Source organism: Zosterops lateralis, assembly GCF_965231275.1.
Source record: "Zosterops lateralis genome assembly, chromosome: 7".
Lineage (NCBI taxonomy): Eukaryota > Metazoa > Chordata > Aves > Passeriformes > Zosteropidae > Zosterops > Zosterops lateralis.
Genome location: NC_139767.1, coordinates 24,856,400 through 24,882,084, shown reverse-complemented (window position 1 = coordinate 24,882,084; position 25,685 = coordinate 24,856,400). Strand labels below are relative to the sequence as shown.

Sequence of the window (25,685 nt, the reverse complement as noted above, 5' to 3'; positions counted from 1 at the left end):
GATTTCTTGAACTCAGCAAGAGCTGATAGTATGATTCACCCTCTCCACATCTGCCCAGATGACATTACCACCGTTCCAAATATGCACTATCAAACTGCATTTCAACATCCTGTCGACTGGTCTAGATTGTAAACAGATGTGCTTTCCAGTGGTGTTGGAAATTAGACTGGAGAGGAGGCAGTGGCTCTAAGACATTCTGTCTGACCTTTGTACACAGCAACACCATAGAGTTACAAGACTCTGCATCACTGTCCACTGAACTCTTACCCTTACACATCTTCCCTCCATGATGTCATTAAATAACCACAGTTCCTGGAAAGCCAAGCACCAGGCTCCAGGGTAGATGTAGACTCTCCTTATATCTCCATTTCACAAAGAGATGTCATGTTTTGAGAAGTATTTGCATTGTAGTGACACTGGAGCCTCCCCTGAGTCCAGACACAAATGGAAAAGAGTTTGGTCCAAATAAAGTAACAGATTAAGTGGGGACCTTAAATATAAACAGGCACACTACATCCTTTAACTGAAAATAAAAATCCAGTAAGGCAAAGAAGGGGATATATGTGTTTCAGGGATAAGAATATAGTCCAAAGGTTCAAGCAGAAGTCAGAGGAGTGGTAAAAATAAAGACAAATGCCTGAGATGCAAAGTAGGTAGGAGAGTTGATCTCTTATCTCCAGGGTAAACTCTTCTCTTTTTGCCTTGTATGAGGGTCAAGAACTTGTTGAGTGTTATGAATGCAGACAAAAAATTCCTTCTCTGTGTTCCAAGGATTTCACAATCTTGTTGCACTTAAAGTTGCAGGCTGCATAGGCACCACATAAAATATGAGTTATATCAGCATCACAGTCCATCTTGGGTAATAAGTCCATATTGATCCCTTTTGCATCACAAAGGTTTCATTCTCCATTACTTTACACCAGACCTGAGATGGTCCACACAGTCAATGCAAATATTCCTTGCCCTTTCAGCACAAAAATAAATGGAAAACAGAAAGGAAACTAGTCAGGAGGGAGAACCCACCACACAAGGTAACAAATAAATAAACTGTAATTCCTTACAGAGATAGAGAGAAAAATAATCAGTAGAAAATAGTATTTAATGGAATGTCCAGAGCCAAATGCTTTCCTACAAAGAATTCTTCCTTTAGGTTTCAGCCTAGCAGTTAAATATCTGCTTGTGCTTGACCTGCACAAAGTCTTCAAAATTTGGGATTCCACCCAACCTCACACAGCTCAGCAGCCTGGCATGTTTAAGACAGCCTGGAGTGTGTAGCCAGCAAAGGAGAGGAGAAAGCCAACAGCACCTCTCCCGCCAGCTGGCCAGGTGACCATGGCACACAGCTCAGTGGGACACGGAGCCACTGGCTCATCTGAATGTGCCCACCAGTGCTGTCACAAGGCCCATCTTGAACTCACAGCCAGGCACAGCTGCTGCTACATCCTCCCCTCAAATGTCTGCCTGATTGATCCAAACACCTCCTCTGAAGCTTGCAGGCTGTGCAGGGTGTGCAGTGAAGGACATCACTGATATCTTTCCACTCAGCCTCTTTCAATCTTGCCATTGCCTTTACAGGATGAGATTACAGAGTTTGCATTATGTTTTGCCATGAAAATCCATCAGAGGGAGGGATTCCTAGTGTGATGTCCTGCTGTTGTAAAGCATAACTTCCTGAAGAGAGCCTCTTTTCTTTGTTTTATTTATTTATTTTCCTGCTAGTGCAGCCTAAACTCTCCCTTCCTGTTGGGAACAACAGCTGCAGCATGCAGCATCAGCTTGCCAAGCCTGAATGACTGTGAAATATCATTTATCTTGGAGCAAGATAGCATCAAAGAGAACAACTATGTGGGCCTGACCATGCATTCATTACATAGCTGTGCTTAGGAGGAGTAGGATAAATTGCAGTATCAGGGGCAAAAAAGGTCCCACTTCTGAGCTAAAAGTCTTGGACCTGAAAGCACTGTCACATCTGAAAGCACTACTGAGAAAAAAAAAAGGGAATTTTCATTTCCTTACTCAGAAAAAGACTCTTTCAAAGGCTGGAGATGCAAAAGTCTTTACCAGGGCAAGTAAAACAATACTTCTTCTGTAGGTTAATGGAAACACCACAGCCTCAAGATCAAGTAATTGGCTGATGAAAACTACAGAGCTGACACACACATTTCCTAGCACACTTGTGTTATCCCAGAGACCTGCTGAATCCTATATGAATGCCACAATCTTTAGGTATAAATTACTTTTAAATATCCTTCTGTTATCTTCTCTCTTTTGGGAAGCTTTTGTTTCTTGCTAAAAGCAACTGCTATTTAAAGATTAGGACAGAGTTCAGTCAAATTGAAAATTAATGATTAATCGCACATTTTCTCCACCAGCACTCCACTCCCATCTTTTGTTCTGGGTTCCTTTGGTGCCTTCTGTCCCTCATGATCAGTTGGCTGAGAGCACTGAGATGCTTTTTGTTCAGTGCCCGGTCTCAGGCTCCCCCAGAAGCATGCTGGGCTACATGGTGCTTCCCTTGTCAACATCACATATTTTCCATTAATGATGAGTGGAAAAGGTCAGGCAGGTCTCTTTAATGGCCTGCTTGAGAGCAAATAGCTTTGGGAAATGGCTCTCTGATTTCTGGGAACCCCAGTCTATTCAATGAGCAAAGAAAGAAGTCCCAAGAAAAGTGAAGATAACAACAGGGAACTTTCCCATGTGAGTTTGGATCTGCCCGAATCCTCCTACATTAACTTGGGTATAACTCTACCAGTGATTTTGGTGGTAGACAGAGTAGTTTTAATAAGAACACAGACAGATGCAGGAAGTGTTGCACAGATGCAGAGGGGTTAAGCACCAGGACCTAATGGTGCATGCCATTTTGAGTACTTTGCCACAAAATTCCTGGGACGGTCCAGACCACTGGCTCTAACATGATAAAGCCATCACTACCACATCCTTAACATCACCTGCAGCAGCTAGTAAATCTTTTCTCAATAGAAGTTCTGAAAATTCTTAGGGATCACAGAATCATAGAATCATTCAGTGGTTTGGGTTAGATCATGTAGTTACAACCCTCCTGACATCTTACACTAGACCAGGTTGCTCAAAGGCCTCCCAACTTGTCCTTGATGATGAAAGATTTAAATGTAAAAACTTCACATGACAACAATTCTCATGCCTCAGAACAGAAAGCCACAAATTTACCTGTGCACATAGTGTTTCTTACACAGAAGAAGCAGTAATCAAAAACATGCCCATCAGTATTCTCATAGAGAAGCTGTCAGGTGTAAATGAATGTCACACTATAGAGCTGAAGCCAGTGCAGGAACGTCAGCAGTTTTTCCTATTATTTCCCTGTCTTTGTTTTGTGCCTTGCTTTGCTCTATCATTCAGTGTTCCAGAGCTCTCTACCATAAGCCCAGAGTGTGGAAATGCTGACTGAAGTCGTTTACTGCATCCGTGTTCACAAACAAGCTGTTAGTTGCTGTTGGCATGCAAATAAGTTACTGTTCTTTCCATCCTATAGCTGTTAAATAAATACTGTGAGCCAAGTTCATGGCACTAATTTCTTGTAGGAGGTCACTGAGATGATTTCACAGAAATATCCTGTGACAATTTTGCAAAACAGGATGGTCACAGCCTGAATTTCATTACTCGGTTTTTTTCCACTTCCATCCTGATGGTTACTGTGTTTCTGCTGTCACAGGCAGGCTGTTAATTCATCCTGACTCCATAACAGACACCAGGAAAATGGAAACTTTGTCCACTCTTCTTAGTGTTTAAGGTATATGTATTGAAAATTACTTGTATTCTGGTAAAACCTAGAAGTGCTAGTCCATGTCAGCTCCATACAGGCTGTGTATGCACCCTTACAGTGACTACATGCCACTGACTGCAGCACAGCATGCAGACAGCCAAACAGATAGCTTTAAATGGTAGTTATATAAACAAGGCAGCTGGCACCCTAGTCCAGGCTGAAAAACTTGCAGTGGAGTATGCAAATTAGCCCCTGCAGCCCAATAAATACATCTTATTTATAAATAACACCTGTCTGTGCATTAAAATAAAAATACCAAGACTAGGGAGAAACCAGGTGTCTCACCTTTATTCTACCAATGGCAAACTGGGGCAGAGATTAAAAGTTTTGCCAAAGGTGCCATAGGAAGCCTGTGTCAGAGCCATGACTGGAGTTATTTGTGCCTCAGCCTGTGCTGTAGCCAGAGGTTCCTCCTTGTTTTGAGCACAGTGTAGATTCATGGTATACGCTGATGTAACTACTTTGACCCAGTAAATGCCATCCTCAATTTTCACCTGTTGAAAGGACAGAATCAGTCAGACTGTGAGTGTTAAGGGGGATGATGAGCAATGAAAATTCAAAGTCCTACTTTCAATCTTACCTACTAATGGTAGACATTTTAGGAAAGAGAGTCAGCAGCAAGTTTTGCCGTAAAATAACATCAGCAGAAGCGGATAGGGGTTTGGGAAGTGGATTTAATAGGTGCGCCTAGATTTGGCTAAGAATGAAAAGAGCATTTTCTTTCCACTGGTTGCTGGCTAATAAAAGCAAAGGGGTGGAATACATCCAACTTGCAAAACTTGAATACAGTTACTGCTATCTGCAAATGGGTGCCCCTCCCCGCTCATGTGAGCTACACAGGCAAAAGAGAATGACACACGTGCTGTTTCCTTTTCCAGTTGTAAAGGGGTCAGGAGCCAGGCAAGGAGAGCCCGAACAAGAGGAGCATTTTCCTGGGTTCTTCCAGCTGTTCTGTTCAATCCCGCCGTCAGTTCTGAGCAGGGAAGAGAGACTGTCAACACAAATAAGGCATTTTTCAAAGGCGTAAATTATGAGTTCCCAAAACAATGCGACATCTCAACCACGTGAGTACCCTTACCCCCCTCCTCCCTTACAGTAAGAGTGGATTTATCAGCCCGTCGCTTAAGGAAAAGTTTGTCTAATGCAGTTTGTATGGGGAAAAAAAAAAAAAAAAAAAGGAATGCCTGAGACTAATCCTGAAGGAAAAAAAAAAGTTGTGAAGAAGCTGTTTTCTTTCTTAATTATTTGTGTTTGTGTGCGTGTGAGAGAGGGAAGAAATGTAGCAGGCTCTGCAAACTCTGGCTCCCGAATAGGACCAAACAAAGTTAGCAATGTTTCTGCCTAAACCCCAGCTTAGAAAAGTTACATTTGAATGTTTTTCCCTCCCCCCGCCTTCAGGAATGAAGAGTGTTATAGAGTGTTTTGAAAGCGTGCTGACGCTTTTCTAAGATAGTAATGGTGCTGCCCAACTTGCCTTTAGAGTCTCAAGCTGTCTGTGTGTAACATGAGACTCGAGCCACAAACTGACAGTCTATATTTAAAGCCACAATGTGCTTCTGCTCCTAGAAATTTAGAAACATGGGCTTAAGGACAAGCAATTTGGTTTTTCAGCAAGAGAGGGTAACAGGAGGGCAAGAACTCTTCTTGCATAACTACGCATATTTCAGTAAATTTTAAAAGAGAGAGTTTGGCCCGAACAGTTAAGTGAGCACAGAAGCTCAGCTGCAGTATGGCAGTGCTCATTTTGGGACAGTATTAGAAAGAAAGGTGAAGGAAAGGGGTGGATTATGATTTTATAAGCTGCAAAAAACTCGTGAGTTTTTGGTACTGCAATATATCTTTTTCTTTTTTTTTTTTTTCCGTATGGCTTTAGTGTGATCTTGTTTTAATTCAATAAAGTACTTTTGTTGTTTTTTTAATAAATACACTGCCAAAGCAGAATTGTTTATCCTACCATGGTATCAGTAATGAAGGCATAAAGTACAGACAGCACTACTGGGAGCAGCCTCCAGTTCAGGGTTTGATCCAGATACTGCTGTAAAGATATTTGTTCTGTATGGCTGTAGACACTGACAGTATTTCCCAAGCTTTGAATGAGGCAGGCTGATCCAGCAGAAAAGACACAGCAAGCAGAATCTCTGGAATCCCAACCAGCAATTTCTAATTACCCTTTAATCCTTTTTGCAGATTCTAACCAACAAGAAAGATTAGATATTACCTTTATACTTTATTCTACTTTGTTCTGCAGTTTAGAATATTAAAGCTTGTTTTCTATTGCTTGTTTTCTGTAATAGCCAGGAAAGATACAGGCAGGCTAATTCAGCATTCTGAGAGCTTGGGTTTGTCAAAGCTTGTGTAAATTACTGCTATTGGTGCTCTCCAAGCATGTCCAGGAGGGTGATCATGACTCACTGAGGTTCTTCTTGTGTATTGTGAAATATCAACAAGGGTCCAGACCCAATCTTGTATATTTAGTGACAGGCTTGGCCAAGTGACACATCCAGCTCTACAGTCTTGAATACATTAAAAACAATTTCCCTGGCACACCCAGGTTTTTAGACCCCACAGAAGGCTCTAGGAGGAAACTGGATGATGAGGAGTTAATGCCCCATGGGGCCTTTTGTCTGCTCATAATAAAGAAGATGTGTCGGGTTCTCTTGGGGTTTTAGTCCAAAATGTGGACAGGAAATCTCAACTTGAACTATTTTAAGATCATATGATTCTCTTCATGAAAATAAATTGCTTGCAATTCAGCAAGTATTCTGGCTGAAAAATAGTCACAATGTATTGCCTTTAGTTGTGGGGGTTTTTTTGTTTTGTTTTGTTTTAATTAGATGGATCAAATTTATAGATTAGGAACAGAAGTTAGGGGAAAGTCTAATAATACCATATCTCTGTATAATGCAAGTTTGGTGCATTGATAATGGTTGAGGTTTTGAGGGAAGGTCTTTGGGAAAAGCGTCTTATTTCCTAGTAAAATTCTTGATGTTTTTTCAGGAAACAAGACAAGAAACAATTGAAAGTTCAGTGTATTGACAGACGCTGAGAAGCATGGACAGCAGATGTTTGCCAGAGAGGCAGAATAATTGGGAAAACAAATTTGCTTCATAGCCATAGTGCAAATCTTTGAGATGGGTGTGAAAATGCATTAAAAAATCATCAAAAACTTTTGACTATACTGAACATATTAATTCTTTGCTGAATACCTGCAGGTGAGACCACAGAGCAGCTGCCAACTGATGTAAACTAAACAGTGTTAAGTTACCTAATTGCTCATGTACTTTGCTTATCTCCTTGTCTTTACCCACAGCTGATAAGGAATTTTTATTCATTCTATAAATGCAGTATGATCCTATCAATCCAGGGGGGAGCATGCACTGTTTCAGATTTTAAATATTCAGCTCTGTGAATGCTGTAAATCTATTCTGCCTCTATATGGGGATGCCCCACCATCTCACCTTGGGCACTTCCCATTCCCAGCTCAGATATCCCCCAGATGTCTGAGTGGGCTCTCTGTACAGAGATGAGGGAGAGAATAACTCTGTGATGCATTTGCTTCCTGCTCAGATGTACAAGCAGTAGCTGCCTGACTTAACTATGAAACCTGAGGAACTCCACAGGTTTGGCAATCTCAATTCAGTTGGCTGCTTTTGCCCTCTTCCTTTTAGACTGCAATGACCCTATTTTGAGTCAGTGGGACAGCTCAAATGAGGTGAAGGATTAGGACAATAAACGTCACCAAGTCAAAGATTCAACCTGGGGAGGCAATGATCCGTGCAAAGCCATCTTTTGGGGTCAAAGGTGTTCACTCCTTTGGAGAAGCTGCTCTGGAATTTACAGGATTTCATCTGTACCCAGCAGACTGGGAATGTTTATCTGTGGCCTCTTATAGTCCAAATGCCAGCTGTCAAAAGATTTAGTGGTTAAGGAGAGAAGTTTGTGAAGGCTCCTCTTCCTCATCACCCATCAACGGATAAGGTCCTCTTCCTGGGGGGATAGGGAAGCAATGTGTTGTGTGCAACACAGAAGAACTGGCCCAAAAGGAAACCAAGCAAGGCTGGTCCTCAGGCCATGCTCTAGCTGCAGAAGGAGGAAGAGGGTGAGGAAGAAGGTGAAGCAAAGCCAGTTTTTTGAGCTGTATGCCCTCCCTCTGCATTGCCAGCTGTCCTCCAGCAGTAACCCAGGCACTGCCCTGCTTAAGGGAGCAGAGTCTGGTGCTGCCTCTGTTTTACAAGCAGGAGGTCTTGGCTCCATCAACCCGAGCTTCTCCACCTGCCCCCATCACAGAGCTTCTGGCAAAATGAGCCACGTGTGTGTGGGCTGTCCCCTCAGAGAGGCTGGGACCTTGCAAAGGGGGCCTCAGGTAATGGCAGAGTGACTTCTGGCTGTGAATGGGGAGTGTGGTTTGAGAACAGCCTTGCCACATCTTTAACTCATAATGAGATATATTTTGGGCCTGCAAACTGGTTCTTTTATATGTTCCTGGAGCAATACCACTTGCCTTTCCTACAGGGCCTGTGAAAAGCCTTGAATGAACCCTTAAGGTTTTTAATTGTGTTATTCACACCTTGGCAATATATGTGATTTCACTGCCCTTAATCAGCAGAAGTGCTTGCCTGTGACAGTAAGTGATAAACAAAAACATAGGCTATTGATTATGAAAATCTGGTCTTCACTGGTAACCCTGTGAGCATTTATGCACAAGGAAAGCTACAGATTATAATAACCTCTCATTTTTAGCACAGAAATCTCAAAACATTTCCTACAAGCATTTATGTAAATTGAATGTCTCTGCTTGTATGTTTGTTTCCCACCACTGTGCATATGAATTGGAAAATTTGGCTTTATACCCCAGGGCTCTCCTGACATCCTCATTGTCTGACATATTTATGTGAAAGTATGGCAATTGAAAAGCTCAGAATGCACCTGAAATTTCAGTAATTAACAGCAGAAATGTTGGCAAACCACTGAGCTGGAGAAAATAGGGAGGATGTCAACCCAAATAGGAGTTTGCTGTTTTAAAATACACAATTTTCAGCATTGCTGAGCATCATTAAAAAAAAATACACAGTAGATGTTAACGATTCAGGTTATGGCTAGTTGTGTGCTTAAGCCTGTTAATATTACAGAATTATGCAGTGACTGCATCTCATTGCTGATACTGCTGCACCTTTCTTTCTAGGCTCTTGTGTAATATACCCTGTATCCATCACTGTTCAAATGACTGAGTCCAATCAGCAAAGTCTTTTGTAAAACATGCTTTCAGGACTGCATTGTCTAATGAAAGTCTGTTTGTGTGTGTGCTCTGTGCAGTGCCTGTCTCTATTGTTGGGGAGGGATTAGTATTCCTATAGCATAGAGAAATTCAAGCCAACAGAGGGATCTGATTGTGCTAGGTGCTGTACAGTCACCTCTTCTTCAAAAGGCTGGTAAAGAGGAGAGATTACAGGTGGGAGAGAAATGACTGCTCTCCATAGACACTGCTGGTGAGGCAGCTTTTAGCTGGGAAAAGCTGGGGAGGTAGGAGTTGGTTTGATTCCAGTAGATTCACTGGGGCAACAGCTCTTTGCTTCCCACTCCCTAATTTTGTAATGCATGCTCAGGAAAAAAAAACATAGCTCTGAAGTTATTTAGCAACTGGCCTGCTTGTTTCCCACAGAAAGGCCAGAAAACTTTTGAAAACAGCATTTGGCATAAGTGAGAACTTTGTTTACATTTTTTTTGCTTCACATAGAAGTTGTGATAGAAAATGCATGAAAAACACAGATGCCACAGTGACAAGGATATAGGAACACCTTAGGAGGGCAAGTATTGGGACAGCAGACAATTGTGGTTTACTTACTTAATTTTCTAAGTCAGATGAATCTGCCAGCATTACCCCAGTAATGAGCAGATGAAAAATTCACCAGCTGCTAAGCATTCTGAAAAACTACTTGGAGAATGGAGAAAAGTGTCACTTAGAGAAATTCAGGCTTCGTTTGCCAACAATTTATGAACATGAATGGAGGAAAGGCCTCTCTTCTCTGGATAATTTATTTCTAGCTGATAACTCAACTGCATCAAGTACCAACACTGTAATGCTATAACAACAGACATGCAGCTCATAATTTGAGGCTGAAATAAGATCTAGACTCCTCTGTTTCTCAAAAAGTCAGCACAATCTAATCCACACCAGATTCCTCCTATCTCTGCTATGTTAACATGGAAATCAAATTCACTGCCTATACTATACTGCTCCTCTATTGCAGATGTACCTTGCACGTGTAGTTTCACCAATGAGACAGCTGGCTAAGTGATTTTCCTCTTAATTAATCATCTCATATGCAAAGGAGGCCAGTTTTTCATATCTTCTTCTCTTCTGACATATGTTTCACCACAGGGTTCTTCCTGATGAAGCAGAAAACTTCACTTAAAATCTCAATGGGTTAAACTTGTTCTGCTGCATTGGAGTTTTAAAGTGATTTTTCTTTCCTTTCCTCTGCCTCTCTTTTTCATCTTAAGAGGGAAAAAAATTCAGTTATTTTGTGAGGGTCTCTACCTCTTTTTTCTCCAGATAAGCCCTGAAACAGAGTTAAGCTTTTTATCAGCAAGTTGCAGGGGGGCTTTTGAACACACCCTGAGACAGTTCTTTGTTATTGTGAGTGATAAATGCCTATTTTACTGGGGACTACATGTTTAAAATGTCTAGTTTTATGAGGCAGTCCACACCATGAAGAACGTGTGTAACAGGGTCACAGCCTTGCAGAATCAGACATCAAATCCACACATATGTGTAGATGTTTAGAATTGCGAGCAGAGACTCTTTTACTAACACCAGACCTCGAAAATGGGTTTGAATTCTGTCACATGTATATACATACCCACAGGGTATGTATTTATACCCACCACCCTTTCCAGTACTCACATGGCTTTATTTGTTCAGATTTATATTCCTCTTCTAGCTCATCTGTGCTGAGAGAATTTGGTAGTTGCATCTTTAGGACAGTTTTCTAGAAACACTGACCATATTCATACTGAAATTAAAGTTATTCTTTAAAAAAAGTACCCTCTTTGGTAACAAAATACTTATTTGAGAATCAATTCAATCATATTACATGATTCTGTGTCTCCTTCAAACAGTTGAGAAGGTTAATTTATACTGGAAGAGATCTTACAGAACTGTTATTCCAATTTAACTCTTTTTTTTTTTTTTTTTGATAGGCAAACTTCTCTGTTGTTCATCTCATTTTCTTTGAAAAGTGTTCTTACTAAGACAAAAGCAAGATACTTCTTTTCTGCTAATTGAACAATTCAAAAATTTCAGTCATTTAAGAAGGAATAAAAAAGCAGGTCTTCATAGCTGACTGTAGATAAACCAAATAATCCTTAGGTGAGACAAAGAGACCACAATCACTTAAACACAAGTGATTAAAGAGTTACATGTATGAATGAGTAGAGGGAAAATATATTTAAAATGGATTGTAAAGAATTACCATAAAAATGTCATCCAAGAGTTCAGGAAACTTGTGTACATTTCCAAAAATTCTGATGTTTAAAGTGAAATGTTGAATTTTTATATTTTATTTCTATCTTCTAGACAATATTGTTGAACTCTGCTTTCAAGATTTTCTTAGCATGTATTAGGGCTAGAAGATTACCAATTTATTATGAGACAGTGTAGCCTTTTATTACTGGAACTTTATAACCAGCATTCATGAGCTAGCTGAGGTTGCTCTTCTAGGGATGGTTCATGCAAGTGTAATGAGCACAGTCCCAGTCTCATCTAACAAAGCAAGCAAGAAATTAAGTCCTTGATGCATCTGTGGCCTCTCTCACACCTGCCCTCTCATGTTGTCTAGTTCAGATATCCTCTGCACCTCCTAATCCTACCTGTCTGTCCCTTTCTTAGCCCACAAGTAAATAGTCCTATCTGAACATATGAGACATGCAGGTCTCTGCTGTTAAATGCCATTTCCCCCCTTCTCTCAAGGACCTTCCACAGTGCTGCCAGTGGGAAGGAAGAAAAGAACAGGACAGGAAGACATAGATCTTTCTCTGTCACCATCTGGGCTGAAGCTTTGTTTCCTTTGAGAGTTGGCCTCTTCCACTCTCCCTCTTCTCTGTTGATTTCTCTTTGCTCTCTCATCTTCACAGCTTGCTATGAAACAGCACCTCCCCTCTCCAGATCTTTCCTGTCATCACACAGCAATTTTTATTTACAACTGCGACATGCTTTTTACATTCTGAATTGCATGATTGGGAGAGATGATTATTGTCTGTCTCTCTTGAATTTCCCTAATTACGTCAATGGCCTTTGATTTTTGGACTCTATTGCATAAAAACCCAGTTTTCCCCACACTGAATTCACAGGGACTTTTTTTCAGTTTAAAGAAGCTATGCTACCAGTTACTAATGGCAATTAAGCCCTTGGTGGAGAGAGGGGCTATACACAGAATTAGGCTGTATCTCTCTCTACAGAAAACCCTGCATAACCTGTGGAGTACACCAGGTAACAAATCTACAATTGAGGACCAAGTTCCAGCTTCCTCTTTGCTTTGGGAAAAAAGGGGGCTTTTCACTCTTTTGCAGAACCACTCAGTGTGCTCTGAACACTCTGTCACTGCTCCTGTTACTCAACCTATCTCTGCTCCAGTCATGAAGAGTGGAGTGAACAACTTCTGCTAACATCACCAAAGCCAAGCAGAACACCACCAGGTCAGGGAGGAGGCTGAGACTCTGAGCAATGTGGTCTAGTGGAAAATGTCACTGGCCAAGGGGATGTGGTTGGAAACAAAGGGTGCTTGCTAGGTCCTTCCTCCTTGTATGGCTGCGTCCACCTAATGTGAAGAAATGAATTAGTTTGAAACCTTGCTGATTGCCTTTGGCACTTTACCATCTCCCACTGAGAGCTGTCATACCTACAGGTCAACCACTAGGTAGTGACTCGACCCAAGAACATTGTTAAAAAACTGAGAAATACCCTTCTATCTTACCTTTCTATAACTGAATGAATGTGGCTCCTCAGAGCACCTTTTCCAGAGTTAACCATCCCACAGCCTGACCAAAGAACCCTGATCTGATTTGTACTTGCTGTTCAGGGGACAATTTGAAATTACTACAAATCCAAGTCATTACCACAAGGGTAGTGAGACATGGTAACTTGGCATGGCAAGAGATGGAAAAGATGGTATTGTAGAGCCCCCAAAAGAAGTTATTTTTGTCATACCCTTGGTTATCTGACTCTTTCCTCTGTTTCCAGCTCTCCACCTAATGTCTCCTTCCTACTCATGATTAATAGCAAGCTTTCCACTCACATCTTTTGCATTTTCTCTTGACAAAATACAGTCTTCTTCATTGCAAAACTGTATCCTTTTTACTTTGTTTAGTCTGTAAATTTCTCAGGGGCGAATCATCTCTCCCTCCATCTCCTTCCTAAATAAAAATCACCAAATAATTATTTGATATTTTAGTGCTCCTGTGGTGCTGACCACATCTGTCTTCACAAGTTACCTCATCAAGTTGCTGATTCTGGATAGAGATTTCAGCCTCCTGAAGCATGAAGATAAAATGCAAAAAACAACCTTAGGTATGACATCAACTGGTAATGCATATCAAGCTGGAAGGACTTTAGGGGTTTCTCCTTGAAAATATTTTTTCCCTAAACACTTTTATTTGTATTCTCTGAGATAGTCTCTAGACTGTGGAGATCAAAGAGAGCTGGAAATCCAGCAGGGTTTTTAAGTGCATTAAAGGTACTGTCTTTCAAAGCCACATGCCTGAACATTTAAGCACCATGGAAGAAACGAAGTAGCAGGTGGTAAAACATGTAAACATGATTGTTCTAATCTTAATACTTTCAATTTGTCAAAGCCTAACTGTGTGACAAAGAGACAAAATAAAGGATGCTGTGGGCACATGCAGACACACACGAGAGCATAAAACCCAAGGACACCAGCCAGCTTTGGGTTTTCCCTTTCAGCCACATTTCTGATCTTGTAAGTCATTTACAGTAACAAGGATGTGTATTTACCAGACTTATGTGGGACCTGGCAAATCTAAGCATGGAGTGCTTCTTGGGAGATTTGAATACGGAAATTTAATGCCCTGCTGCACTTCTTTTTTGCTGAGGTAAAGTATATAAAATACCATCCACCATAAAACAGTGGCATATTGTAAATGTCTGCATATTGTGAATATATAGAAAGAGAGAGTCTATAATGTTCCTCACTTGGCAACTGAGGCAGTATAGAAATATTTTCAGGTGCTTTCACAGAGTCAAAGTCAGACAAAATGAGACTATTTTTCTTTTTGTTACTCCTAAAGAAATGAGAAAATATTAACAAGTGGTGTCCACAGATCTAACCCCTTTCCTTACCATAAGTGCTGGTGTGTGTTTTCTGTACAGCTCTAGCTGTAAGTAGAAAACTTCATCACCTGAGATCACCTGAGGTCCTGTCCTGTAAACAAATAGTCTACTATTTCTCTGTCCTTCCCATTTCTGAAGAGTTTCTCAGGAAATGCCTTACTTATTGCAAGCTGCCATTGCAGTGCTGAAATCAGTGTTGTTGAGATACTTGTACCTTGGAACTTGAGACTGCTCATATTGATTTTATTGGACTTTGTATCAGAATTTGCTGATTTCAGATCTTAAGTTTTTAATACTACTCTGCTTCAAATACCTTGGTGTAGCTCACAGCAGCCTTGTCTACTATCATCAGAGATTTTAATGAAGGCAAGGTGATTTATTAATGGTAACTAGAACTCTTGTAGGAAACACTATTGAAGACGAGGTAGTGGGGAGCAAATAAAGATAAACTGATTCTATATGCTCCCAAATAAAACTCCCCACTGATTCAAGGTTCTTACACATTAAGAAAAGATGTCTGTGGCTCCGGAGCTCATTCCCCCTGTGGATTAATGATCCAAAAGGGACTCTTTGTACCAAGGAGGAGTAAATCACCCTTCCTGCTTTTGGCAGGCAAGAATATAACTGGGGAGATAAATGCTTTTACATTTCTCTGAACTTTGCTGTTGCTCCTGGGTAAAAGATTTCCCCTTCTGGAATCCATTAAAATCTGTGAATCTCAGACAAAGACTCTTCTTCCTCCTCCCACGTTCTGTGTGAGATGCTTAATCTCTGCATCCTGGGGACATAACCATTTGTGAGCTGGAAACAGAGCATGAGCTGAGCCCTTCTGCTCTCAAGGTACCTCCTCTGGCTTCCTTTGCTTGCAATGAATGAAACCTTTTATTTTAACAGCCTCTGACTTGTGTCAGAAGGTTCATGACTGACTAGAGTAACAAGGGGTTGACAGAGAGGTATGAAACCCTTTAAAATGTGGCATTGCTAAATAAATAAATATCAGCATTAAAGAGGGAGTAAATGAGATGAGGTACAGCTGCATGACTCTTTTTTTAAGAAAAAAATGCAGCCTGGACTTTTCCTCCCTACTCCTCTCCACAAATTGCATTTCCTTTAAGGAAAAGGTCATGCCTTTTTCCCAGGCGGCTGCAAGCCTTCCCCAGACAGGAAGCATATCCTGTGTCCTGTTTTCTCCAGAGTCCAGTAGCAGAGCTGACAGTAGTGTAATTTCCACACTGCTTCTCCCACTGTGCTGTTTTTAAGGGAGCTGAGTACCAAATCTCTGGGTGAATCTTCCCCCCTCTCAATCGTGGTGCAGCCCCAGGGCTTTGCAGAGCTGGCAGCTGCTGAAGATGGCCAGAAGGAGAAATACAAGCTCCTCCCTTTGGAGGTCTGGATGGCTATTTTTGTCAGAAATGCAGCATGAAACTGCAGCAGTCATTGGGGGAGATGTGGGAGGGGGAAAAGCACATGTTCTGTAATTGAAGATTGTGTCTGTGGTTTATTCCAGAAGAAAGGGGTGTATTTTCCTCATGGAATTAGAAAAGGAGTCTTGGAAACTGTAACAGGCTGCACATGCCATTTTCCACCCAAGTGATTTCCTTCACAGCTCACACCTGAGAAGAAGCTGGGGATCAGCCCTCCCCAGTCATGCCCTGCAGCACAGAGCAAGGTCCAGGACTTGTGGGTGGCTGAGGGAAGTTTGCCAGGGAAATACGCACAAATGTGGGTGTTCAGCTTTGCAATTGATTTTGTTTTCCACTGCTTGGCACTTTAGGGCGCCAGCTTGCTGTCTGTGGACATGAACATCCATATCCCTTAGAGGATAATTTCTTCCCACTCCCCCCTCCACTGAAAATATCCTTGGTGAGAGGAGATGTAGCAAGAAATGCAAACTCCATCCCTTAACAGACACAAAGCCATGGCGTGTCAGCTGTCTCTCCAGACTCCAGGGCCACACACATCTGTCTTTTCCATTCCCCAACCTTGCTGGGATATTTCCAACCCATTTTCTAGCTAATGGGATTTTCCCTGTCCTTTGTTTCACTGCCATTGCACGATGAAGTGGTGTTGTAGCGTGACCAGAGCTGCCTATGTGTCTCCTTAGCCCTCACCAGCTGTTAGGTTACACCAGCATTAAGGAAAAGAGTCTTCCTTTCCCAGGGACAATGCCACCTCTTCCCATCTGCTGCGGAATCCATGACAAGTGATAGCCAATGTGGGTTTGATCCTGATGTTGCTGGGTTTTCTTGACTAACCAGGACTTAAAAGCTTTTTCATCTCTGCCCATGGAAGTGCTGCACTGAGCATGGAGCTGATGGGCTGTTTTACCCACCAGAGACAGTAGCAGATGCTTAATGGAGAGTTAAAGCATAGGCCAACCATCAAGGGATCTGAGGAATGGGAAAGTTTTGAGCCAGAATTAGTAATTCAGTGTTTAAATGGTTGCCTTGGGGTATAAAAGCTCTTGCATTTCCCAGAGTTTCTCATATGAAATACTTTAACCTCCTGCTCACATCCAGACTCGGCGCTTGGCGGGACTGAGCCTTGTCTGCCGCTCCTCTTGAATGAGGTCTTTTAACTTGTACTTGAAAGAATTCAACCTTTGAATCTCAGCATTACTGAATGCACAGCTGGTGAGAGGGAGCAGGGAGCTCCTCTGTCCAGTTCTCCCAGGTAACTCCAGTGCCTCCAGGAGCGTGTGACCATGACTTTATCATTTTGTCCCCTCCATCTGTGCAGCAGCTGCCCACCCCAGCAATGATAGAATTTTAGACAAAAGCCTAAAGCCAGCTCTGCAACCCAGCACAGCACAAAGGTGCTGGTAAACCTAGCCCCTGTCTTGGAATGCAGCCAGGGTAGGAAACATCTCTGCCATCCCTTCTTCCCTCCTCATTAAGCCAACCTCCTACTACTCAGGCAAAAATATCCGGTGTAAGGTCAAAGCCAGAGTGCTGTGTATGACCCTTCTTTAAAAAGCATGTGCATCTCCTAGGGAGCACTTCTTGCTGACTGTCTCCTAAAGGGGCTCTCAAGAGCAAAGAAGCTAGAACAGCAATCCTTAGATTGCTGAAATCCTGTGTGTTCAACACTCGTGGGTGTAGCAGAGAAAGAGGGAAAGACCTCACATTTAACACTGTGAAAGGAGCCTAGTGGATTTAGAAAGACACATATTCAGGTCTTGTGGAAGAAGGAATTAAATTTGACAGAGAGGCCCTGTAAAGCTGTGGCCTGTGGCCTGTTTTATCTATTTCTTTAAGTTTTCTATTTCATCTATACAGACAGAACCAAAAAAGAATGCAAAAAGGAAGTGGGCTTTACTCCTCTCTTGTAACAGATATATACTTGTGTCCAAACCTTGCCATGGAATGAAGTACAGCACAGTTCCCTCTGAAATAAACTGCAACTCACACATATTTCAGGGTGGAACTTGGCTCTTAAACAAAATTTAATGGGAGTCTGCTCTGGCTGAACTCTACTTATGACTTCATATTTTCCAGGGCTGTGCTACTGCTGTTGGTTTGTTCATTTTTCTTTCTTTTTCTTTTTTTTTTTTTTCCTTCTCTTTATACTAATAGGTATTTCAGTGGGATAACTTGACCTTATGAGACTGTTCCAAGGCATACTTCTCTGGAGGCAGTGGTAAATAGTTTTGATATATTATGAAAGTGCTTTGAGAAATTTGCAGGCTGTCTCATGACTGCTTGAGAAGGCTGACTTTTGCAACCTGCTAGGCAGCATCAATTGGTAAATTAAACTGGGAAGCTGGAAAGCAGAGAAGGTGGGCAGAGGCTATACATTGTGTTTCTGGCTTGATTTTATCATGTTTCTCATGCTCATAAAATGTAGTTTTGAAAACTTTCACCATTGGCCCAACTGAGCAGGTGGAAAGTGTGGGAGAAGCGATTCCAAAGGAAGCAGAAGCAGTTTAGCAGTGGGAGCTCTTGCAAGTCCCATCTTGTATGTGAACCACTTGGTGTTTCACTCTGTGTGTTGGGAAAGTTCCCTGCCTTGAGCCAGCAGAGCCAGCAGTGACTGCTACTGCTGCTTGGCCACAGAGCCCCATCCCTGCCTGTGGAGGAGCAGCAGCCCTGAAGGGAGGATGGCACAGGGTAACAGCTCTGCTGTAGGGTCCCAATTTGACAACTGAGAGAGGGAATGAGAAGAGAATTATCTTAGTGCATTCCAGTATAATCTTACATAGGAAATACCAAGCCCAACTTTTTCCATGGCCTTCTAAAGCTACTATAGTTCAAAGGATCCACTGGACTCTGAATGTCTGGCGTTCTCTGCTCTGCTCAGAGCACTCTAGAAAAGAAGTCTCCAGATTTAAACAGTTGCTTTTCTATTTATGCTTTCCTTCTAGGGAACTTGTTTTTCCTGGATGTAGATTTATGATGTATTTCAACCACACAAAGAACCGTTCCTGCTTTTTGCCCTGTCTGCACCTAGCAAACCTCTCCCTGTTGATGGATCAACTGACAGTCAGACTGCGGATTGACTTGGATCAATTTGCCAAAAGTAAATAGCCCTCTAAGTAAACAGTAAATAAATAGGTATTAAATGGGGGAAGAGGCTTTCCTTTCCGTGAGCTGTTTTTCTGCTTGGAAGGAAAATGTTTAGGAACAAGAATGCCCTTTGCTGCAGGAATGTAGCAGCCAGCTCAAATCACAACAATTCACTGTCAGCTTTTCTGCATGGACATTTCATACACTTAGGAGCAGCCCAAAGGCTTTACAGTAAGTGAAAAATATGTTGGTCAGAGAAGTACCATAGCAAGCATTTGTTGCTATTGAAAACTACCAGACCATATTTCTTTGCTTAATGACACACATTAATCCTCCATTGAAATTTCTAGGGCTGTCCAAGCTGAATCTGGCTTTAAGGGTTTAAAATACAGTCCAAACTATAAAAATGCATTCTGACCAAAAAAGAAAAAAAAGGAGCTGGAAAAAATCTCAGCAATGTTCCTTTGTTTTTTCCTTTGCTGTTTAAAGCACTAAGGATGTCATCTACAAGCTTTGAAATGGTTTCAAAAACATGGCATTTTTTTAAATTAGTGACCAGAATATGAATATTATCCAAGTACCCACTGCTACTTCTGTTTTCGGTCCAGTTTCCTAATGAAATGAGTCTTATGTGTTCCTGCTGTCTATCTGTCTGCCTAATCATCTGTTCATCCATCTGCCAGTTCTCATCAAGAACTTTTGGGTCCACTGACCAGTCTCAACCAGATTTCAAAGAGAAACAAGAGCCTCAGAAATTATCGTCATTTTCCAGGTTGCATGAAAGTCAGCACTGTCTAAGAGAGTGATTTACGTGATTCACAAAAAGTACTCCTTATTAGGAGATTAAACTAAATTAAGTTCTTTTCTACTTAAGAATGTAGCAGCATCAAGATTTGGCATGATTAGTTTCTTTCCATAAGCACGACTCCAACTTAACAGACAAAACACAGAGGGTAAGACCCTGTTTAAGCATCTACAGGAGATATCAAGCCCTTCTGATCAGGGCATGTTGAAAGCCCTGCAAAAAAAATGGGTCTCACTACCTCATGGTGAGGTTAAACCCTCAGCACAAGCTTTGGAAAGGAATGGTTAAGCAGTGCTAGCAATAATGTTTGGGATTTATTTTCCCTAATTATAGACTCTAGAAAGTTAGGCTTCTTTAAGCTATTTTAAGTTTGCTTATTGGTTGATGGGAAGGAAATTCCCACACCATACTCCAGGATTCTCCACACTGTGTGGAGGCTGAATAGATCTTGCAAGAAGGCATGTCAGAACAGAGCAGAGCAGAACAGAATAGCTCCAGTTGGAAGAGACACACAGCTATCATCTCGGCCAACTGGCTATTAGTATCCTCCTGCAGCACCTGTGGAGACAGCTGAGATCACACAGGTTCCTTTCCAGCAGTCAAACACCTGGTCAGGCTGGTTATTAGCCTCCCACCTACATGGTCATTGACATTTGTGTTGCATTAGGAGAAAGGAACATTAGCAATAAACTGTTAATGAGTTTCACAACAATACAAGACTGTGCTAAAATACATTCAGTATATGGCTTCAGTGCAGGTCTTTTCATGCTTAGCTCCATTAATGTGTTCAATATGCTATTCTTCAAATAATGCCAGAGACTTGTCCAAAAATAATACACAAATGATCCTTTTTCCTTTTTTTCCCAACAATTATTGCATAATCTGTCTAGAATTGCTCAGATGAATGATGGTAAAGAAGTTTTGCTAAAATTCCTCAACTCTGTTCAGACAGCTTGAACTGATATGTAAATGCTTTTCAGATAATAATGTGGCCCTTGTCTTTAGAGCAAATACATAAAAGAAACATGCATATTCATTGAAGAAACCTTGGGAAATAAGAAGTGTTGTGGCCCTGAGCTACTATTTGCCTTGCAAGTTTCTAAGGTGTTTCAACATGTTTTATTTTCTTTGTTTAATATGCTCAATATTCAAAGCATTTGGAAGATTGTTTCCACTACAGATATCTCCATTAATAATATTAATCTCGTCTGTGCTCCAGGAAAGATCTCTGTGTCCCTGAAGAGCATATGCTAAACATCCTGACATTTCCACTTGCAAGGCACAGTAGACAGTGCCTTAGGCGAGCACTGCTGTATGAGCTGGATGGAGCTGAATACAATTCATATCAAATAAGCCAGGGGACAGAGAACAGACAACTCCCATTTCCAAGAATTATCACCTGTTGGACCACTTTGCTACAAAATATTGACAGTGAGAATGAGCATAAATGAAGAAACCTGCCCATGTTGGGAAAATTATTATACTTTGCTAAGGATAGTAGCCTGCTGCTACATTCTTTGAACTCTTAGAATATTATCAGGCTTTCACCAGTTTCCAGGTGGTTTCTAGGTGACATTATGTGTAGTTTGATCATATCATCTCTAGTTTAAGCACAAGGTCAAGCTTTTTCATCTCAATGAGAAATAGACATATATAGCCTCAATCGAATAATGGCCCTGTTTCTATCTCAGCATGTCTGTGTTCATTAAAATGAGTTTTCAGCCAGCAGAGTCAGTGAAACACTCTTGCTTTTGGATCTATGTCTCTGCCCCCTAAATCTCACCTCCAGTACACAGAGTCTGCCTCCCTCAGCAGGTTCCCATGGGGAGGGGGAGCTGCAGGACCTCTGGATCTATATGCCTGATGGCTGGAAAGCTCATGGTTACTGCACAACTGACTGCTGCTAAACACAGCTAAAAAATGCTGAGTACTCTGGTCTCCCTTTTCTCTCCAGTCTGCAGTTTTCATGAAAATTGAAGCAGTGCTTATCTTTGCCTACTTCTCCTTTAAAAACAGTTGGAGTTGAATAATGGAGTCAAAATTTGTGAAGGATAAAAGGACAGTCAGGCAGATAGCAGGAACAGAGAAAATCAGTGCAACAATGCTGTTGAGTGTATTTGATGAAAATGTTGCAAATTCTAACAAGTAGTTCTGACTGTCTTAATTAAGGGGAATAATTTTAACTAATGTTTGTCTTAGTGCCAAATCCATAAATGCTTAGTGCCATGTCCATTAAAGAGAGTGTGTTTCAAATGTAAACCAAACCCTAATCTTAAAAGTTATTTCAGTCATAAAATCAAGCACAACAACATTAAGAAACACAGATCACCTTATCCTCTTATGACACAATCAAAAGGCTTGAGAGTCACGTCTGTGGCAGGTAGATCTGTTAGGTACAAATTAAAAGCTTGTCTTGGTAAATAATTACAAGCAGTTTAGCAGTTAAGTTGTCTTCCTGCTTCATGTAACCACTTACACAAGGGATTGGGGAGGGATAAACACCTACTCCAAGATCTCTTGGCCTCTTACTTTTCACTAGAAAAGTGAAAAAAATATCTGATTCAAATTTTATGCTTATGTTTTTAACACGAAAAGTTTAGATCAGTGGGGTATCCTGTTTTCATGAACTGCTTCTTAAGAATTATAAGATAAATATCAGTTACAGGTCATGAGTTGGGCTTACACTATGTCCATGGTCAGCTGCAACATTTGCAATGATTAATAAGTTAAGCCAGCAACTCCTGTCTATTCAGCTTTGACCTCAGTGAAGGAGCAAATGGCTGGTTTGTTCCCATTTTAATTCAACAAAAAATGAATAGGACTTAAAATTGTTGACTTTAGAGGAAAGTCAGTCAGAAATTAGCAAGAATCATCAGATTCACTGGATATTTAATGTTTCTTTCAAAACCTCCCAAATTATAAAGCCATCAAAATGAGTACTCTGCTCTGATGAAGAAGAAAAAGGTGGGAGGAGGAGAGGCAAAGGCAGGAAAGTGTCCTGATCGTGGACTGTACATGACAGATTGATTCATACTCCATTTGTCACTCCCTCAATGAAACAATTCCAGGTCAATTTATCTTCCCTAGGAAGATGTTGTATATGAGCTGGCTTTGACGACTATAGAGGAAAAATGTAAATGATGGCCTGGTTACATTAACCTATTTCCATGGAAAAGTAAGGAAAATTTGTAATGATATAACTATACACATGAAACAGACTAAACAGGACACAACTTCCAAATTGTCACATGCAGCATTTTTTTAATAGATTGGATCTTATTCTGGGTTCTCACACTTCGGGCACCTTTGTGTGATAAGAAGGCAACATTTGGTTTTCAGACCCTGAGCAGCTTTCTCATAGGAGCATGGCAAAAACTCGTCACTGCAACATTTATAGTACTTCTAAGGGGGAACTGCCATTTTAATGCTCTTACTAGAGGACTTAACTGCCATCAGAATTGGTGGTAGGCATTTAACAATCCTGGGGAATGAAGTTAAAAGTCTCCAGTAATTTCAAACAAGCAAACAAACAAAACCAAAACAAAACAGTATGTTGTTCAAACTGTTCAAACTGGAAGGGGAATTTGAGAGGGCTGTCAGTTCTTTTTCAATTCTTTTGGGGGATAAATGGAAAAGTTAGTTTCAAAAAAATCTGTGTGGTTTTAGTTTATATAATCCTTTAAAACATCTTTTTTTCTCTTTTTAAATTTGATATGTGTTTTTTTTATTTCAAAATATAGAATAACTGTTCCCTTTTAAAAGACCCATATTATTTTTAACCTAAAATAGCTCCCCAAATTTCATTAATGTTTTCTCCTTTTCCCTCTTATCAATAAGGGATATTATATGATTACTTTCTGACAAGATGACTTTTAATGTATCTCTCCATCTCTAATTTTCCCCAAGACCCAATGGCAATTCAGCTTCATGAAAGAAGGAGAAACTGTGAGAGTGAAGCGACCACTTCCACAAACACTGTAAAACATATTTTCTCTTATTTACTTCATAACATTCTAGAATGAAAACTATTTTGTTAACACTGTATACTAGAATTAAATGCAATTATAATTATGTGACAATCCCAACCTAATTAAACTAATTTGATAATTGCTTTTTATCCTTTCTATACTATAAAGGGTCAAAAATCTTGAACAGGCCTTTATTTGAATGAAACTGTTTAGAATTAATGACAAAGTACTTGTTAGCTGGGATGACAAGAGAATTGGGCCCAGAGTATTTTGATTTTGTAGGAATTTTTAATCTACATGATGTAACTTACATTTTCAACACAATCCATTTACTTGCCCAAAAGATCATGTGGTTGTTGTTGTTATATGACACCATTATTTTCCTTGTAATAATTTAGTATACAAATGGCAGCCAAATTATTCTGTCTCTTTTCCAGATTGACAGATGAGAAACTGTTCCTTAATTTTGAAAGAACAGCCTTAATGTGTTTCATAGTCTGATGGGAGATGGTGATGACTTTTTCAGCCGAATATGTCAAATTGATGGGTTCAGGCTGATGACCCTTTGGGAGAAGAGATGCCAGCTCTGGCAGGGCACTGCACACTCACTGGCAAATATTAAAATAGGTAATGACTTTTTTCATTCAGAATGGCCTCAGTGTGATGCATCTGATATTGTAACGGGCCAGAGAGCAGCTTGAGCAATTAACATATTTCTAACATGAAGTTTTCAGAAGTTGGTTCAACTCATTTTTACAGATGCAGCTGCAGTGAACCAGTTCTAACTATAGCTTGTAAATTAAATCAGTGTGCTAAGGTTAATAGATTAATGATTTTCTCATGAATGCAGTGTGTTGGCAAGGCACAAATATAAACCAAAGGGCAAGGAGGACATACCACAGTTGCATAAACAATGGAGGTGTTAAGACTTCATTAGTTTTTCTATACTGAGTGTGTGGTAAGAAAAGTCTTGCATCAGTGGGGAAACCAGGGACACATTAGAACCTGCTTTTCCAGTCAAGAGGAACAATGACTGTAGAAGAGCATACAAAGAATGAAAAGAGCCCCTGGAAAAGGTACAGTTATGATAAATACATTTTTATATAAAGAATATTTAAAAAAATTTAATTGCAGTAGTTATAGCAAGGGTTTTTAACAACTGCAAAAGCTGCCTGGTAGACTCCTTATACTCCTCAGTTTATAATGTTTTACTGAACCCAATCAAATGCCTTAGTATCATCTTAAGTGGAGGCAATTAGAACCTCACCTAAGTTCTTTACATAAAAAGGGAGTCTTCTTTTTAAATTACAACTTTTTAAAAATAAGGCAAAATTAGTACGGTATGTTGTGCTAGGTCAATTGATATAAGCCAAAAAAATAGACAAAAATTTACTAAATTCTGTATTATTGAGTAAACTGTATTTCATTCATCTTGTTATAACCAAAATTCTCATCAAAAGTATGGAAGGAGGAAAGAACAATCAATATTGAGGTAAATGCTTCCTCTGAATTCTATATCTATCTGGTCTGAGTCATGAACTATCATATCACTGGATTCATGAACTCTCACTCAGTTTGAACATCTTCCTTGTTTACTGGACAGACATGGATAGATAGTATAAATCTTTAAGACAAAAACCATTAAACATTTAATAGCCAAATTCTAAAGACACATTTCAACCGACAGATAGAGGCTGCACACACACCACTGCCACAACAACTGGGTCTGTATTTGGGGTGGTCCTGCAAAGCAGATCCCTGGATACACTGAGATAAGGTTGGGCTGTTCCTCACCTGGAAAGTCCCATTAGGAGCAGTTTTTCATAAAGTGATTAGGTGAGCTGAATTCCACATGAAATCTTCCTGTGTGTTTCCTAGTCTGCATTCTTAGTAAAGCCCTGAGAAGGAAATGACTGCCTTGAGGAGTTCGACCCATCATACCCATGGATTGTATGAATTTCAAGCACTTCTTATGCAATGAGCAGGCACATCAAGAGAGAGAATAGGTTGCCCAAGAAAGCACTTTAAAGACCCACTTGAGTGTAATTTAACAGCCAAGGCTTTGTCTGAGATTGTAACCTAGCAGTCAGTAATGGGGCATCATGACGAGAGATGCTGGGGTTGTTAAGAATCAAAAGCACAAGCTTGTGGATAGGAAAATCCTGAAAAACAGGAGGAGGAGCAATGCTGCCTGGCTGCTGTTGAGTGGCTTTGGTATCTACACATAGATATCTGTATATTCATTTAGCCTGAAGAACTC

The 25,685-nt window shown here is 40.6% G+C and overlaps 1 protein-coding gene across 4 annotated transcripts in view; it reads left to right on the top strand.

Moving 5' to 3' along the window:
* Positions 1 to 4,612: 4,612 nt before the first annotated feature.
* Positions 4,613 to 25,685, top strand: part of GYPC (glycophorin C (Gerbich blood group)) — a 36,882-nt gene continuing 15,809 nt past the window's right edge. For 3 of the 4 annotated variants that reach the window (XR_014590535.1, XR_014590536.1, XM_083865252.1), the window contains exon 1: positions 4,613 to 4,866. Coding sequence is in view for 2 of the 4 variants with exons in the window: in XM_083865252.1 (XP_083721378.1) it covers positions 4,833 to 4,866 (34 nt within the window). In the remaining 2 variants the exon portion in view is untranslated. Of the gene's footprint in view, positions 4,867 to 24,317; positions 24,502 to 25,685 lie in introns of those variants that run through there. The other variant, XM_083865253.1, reaches the window with a different exon arrangement.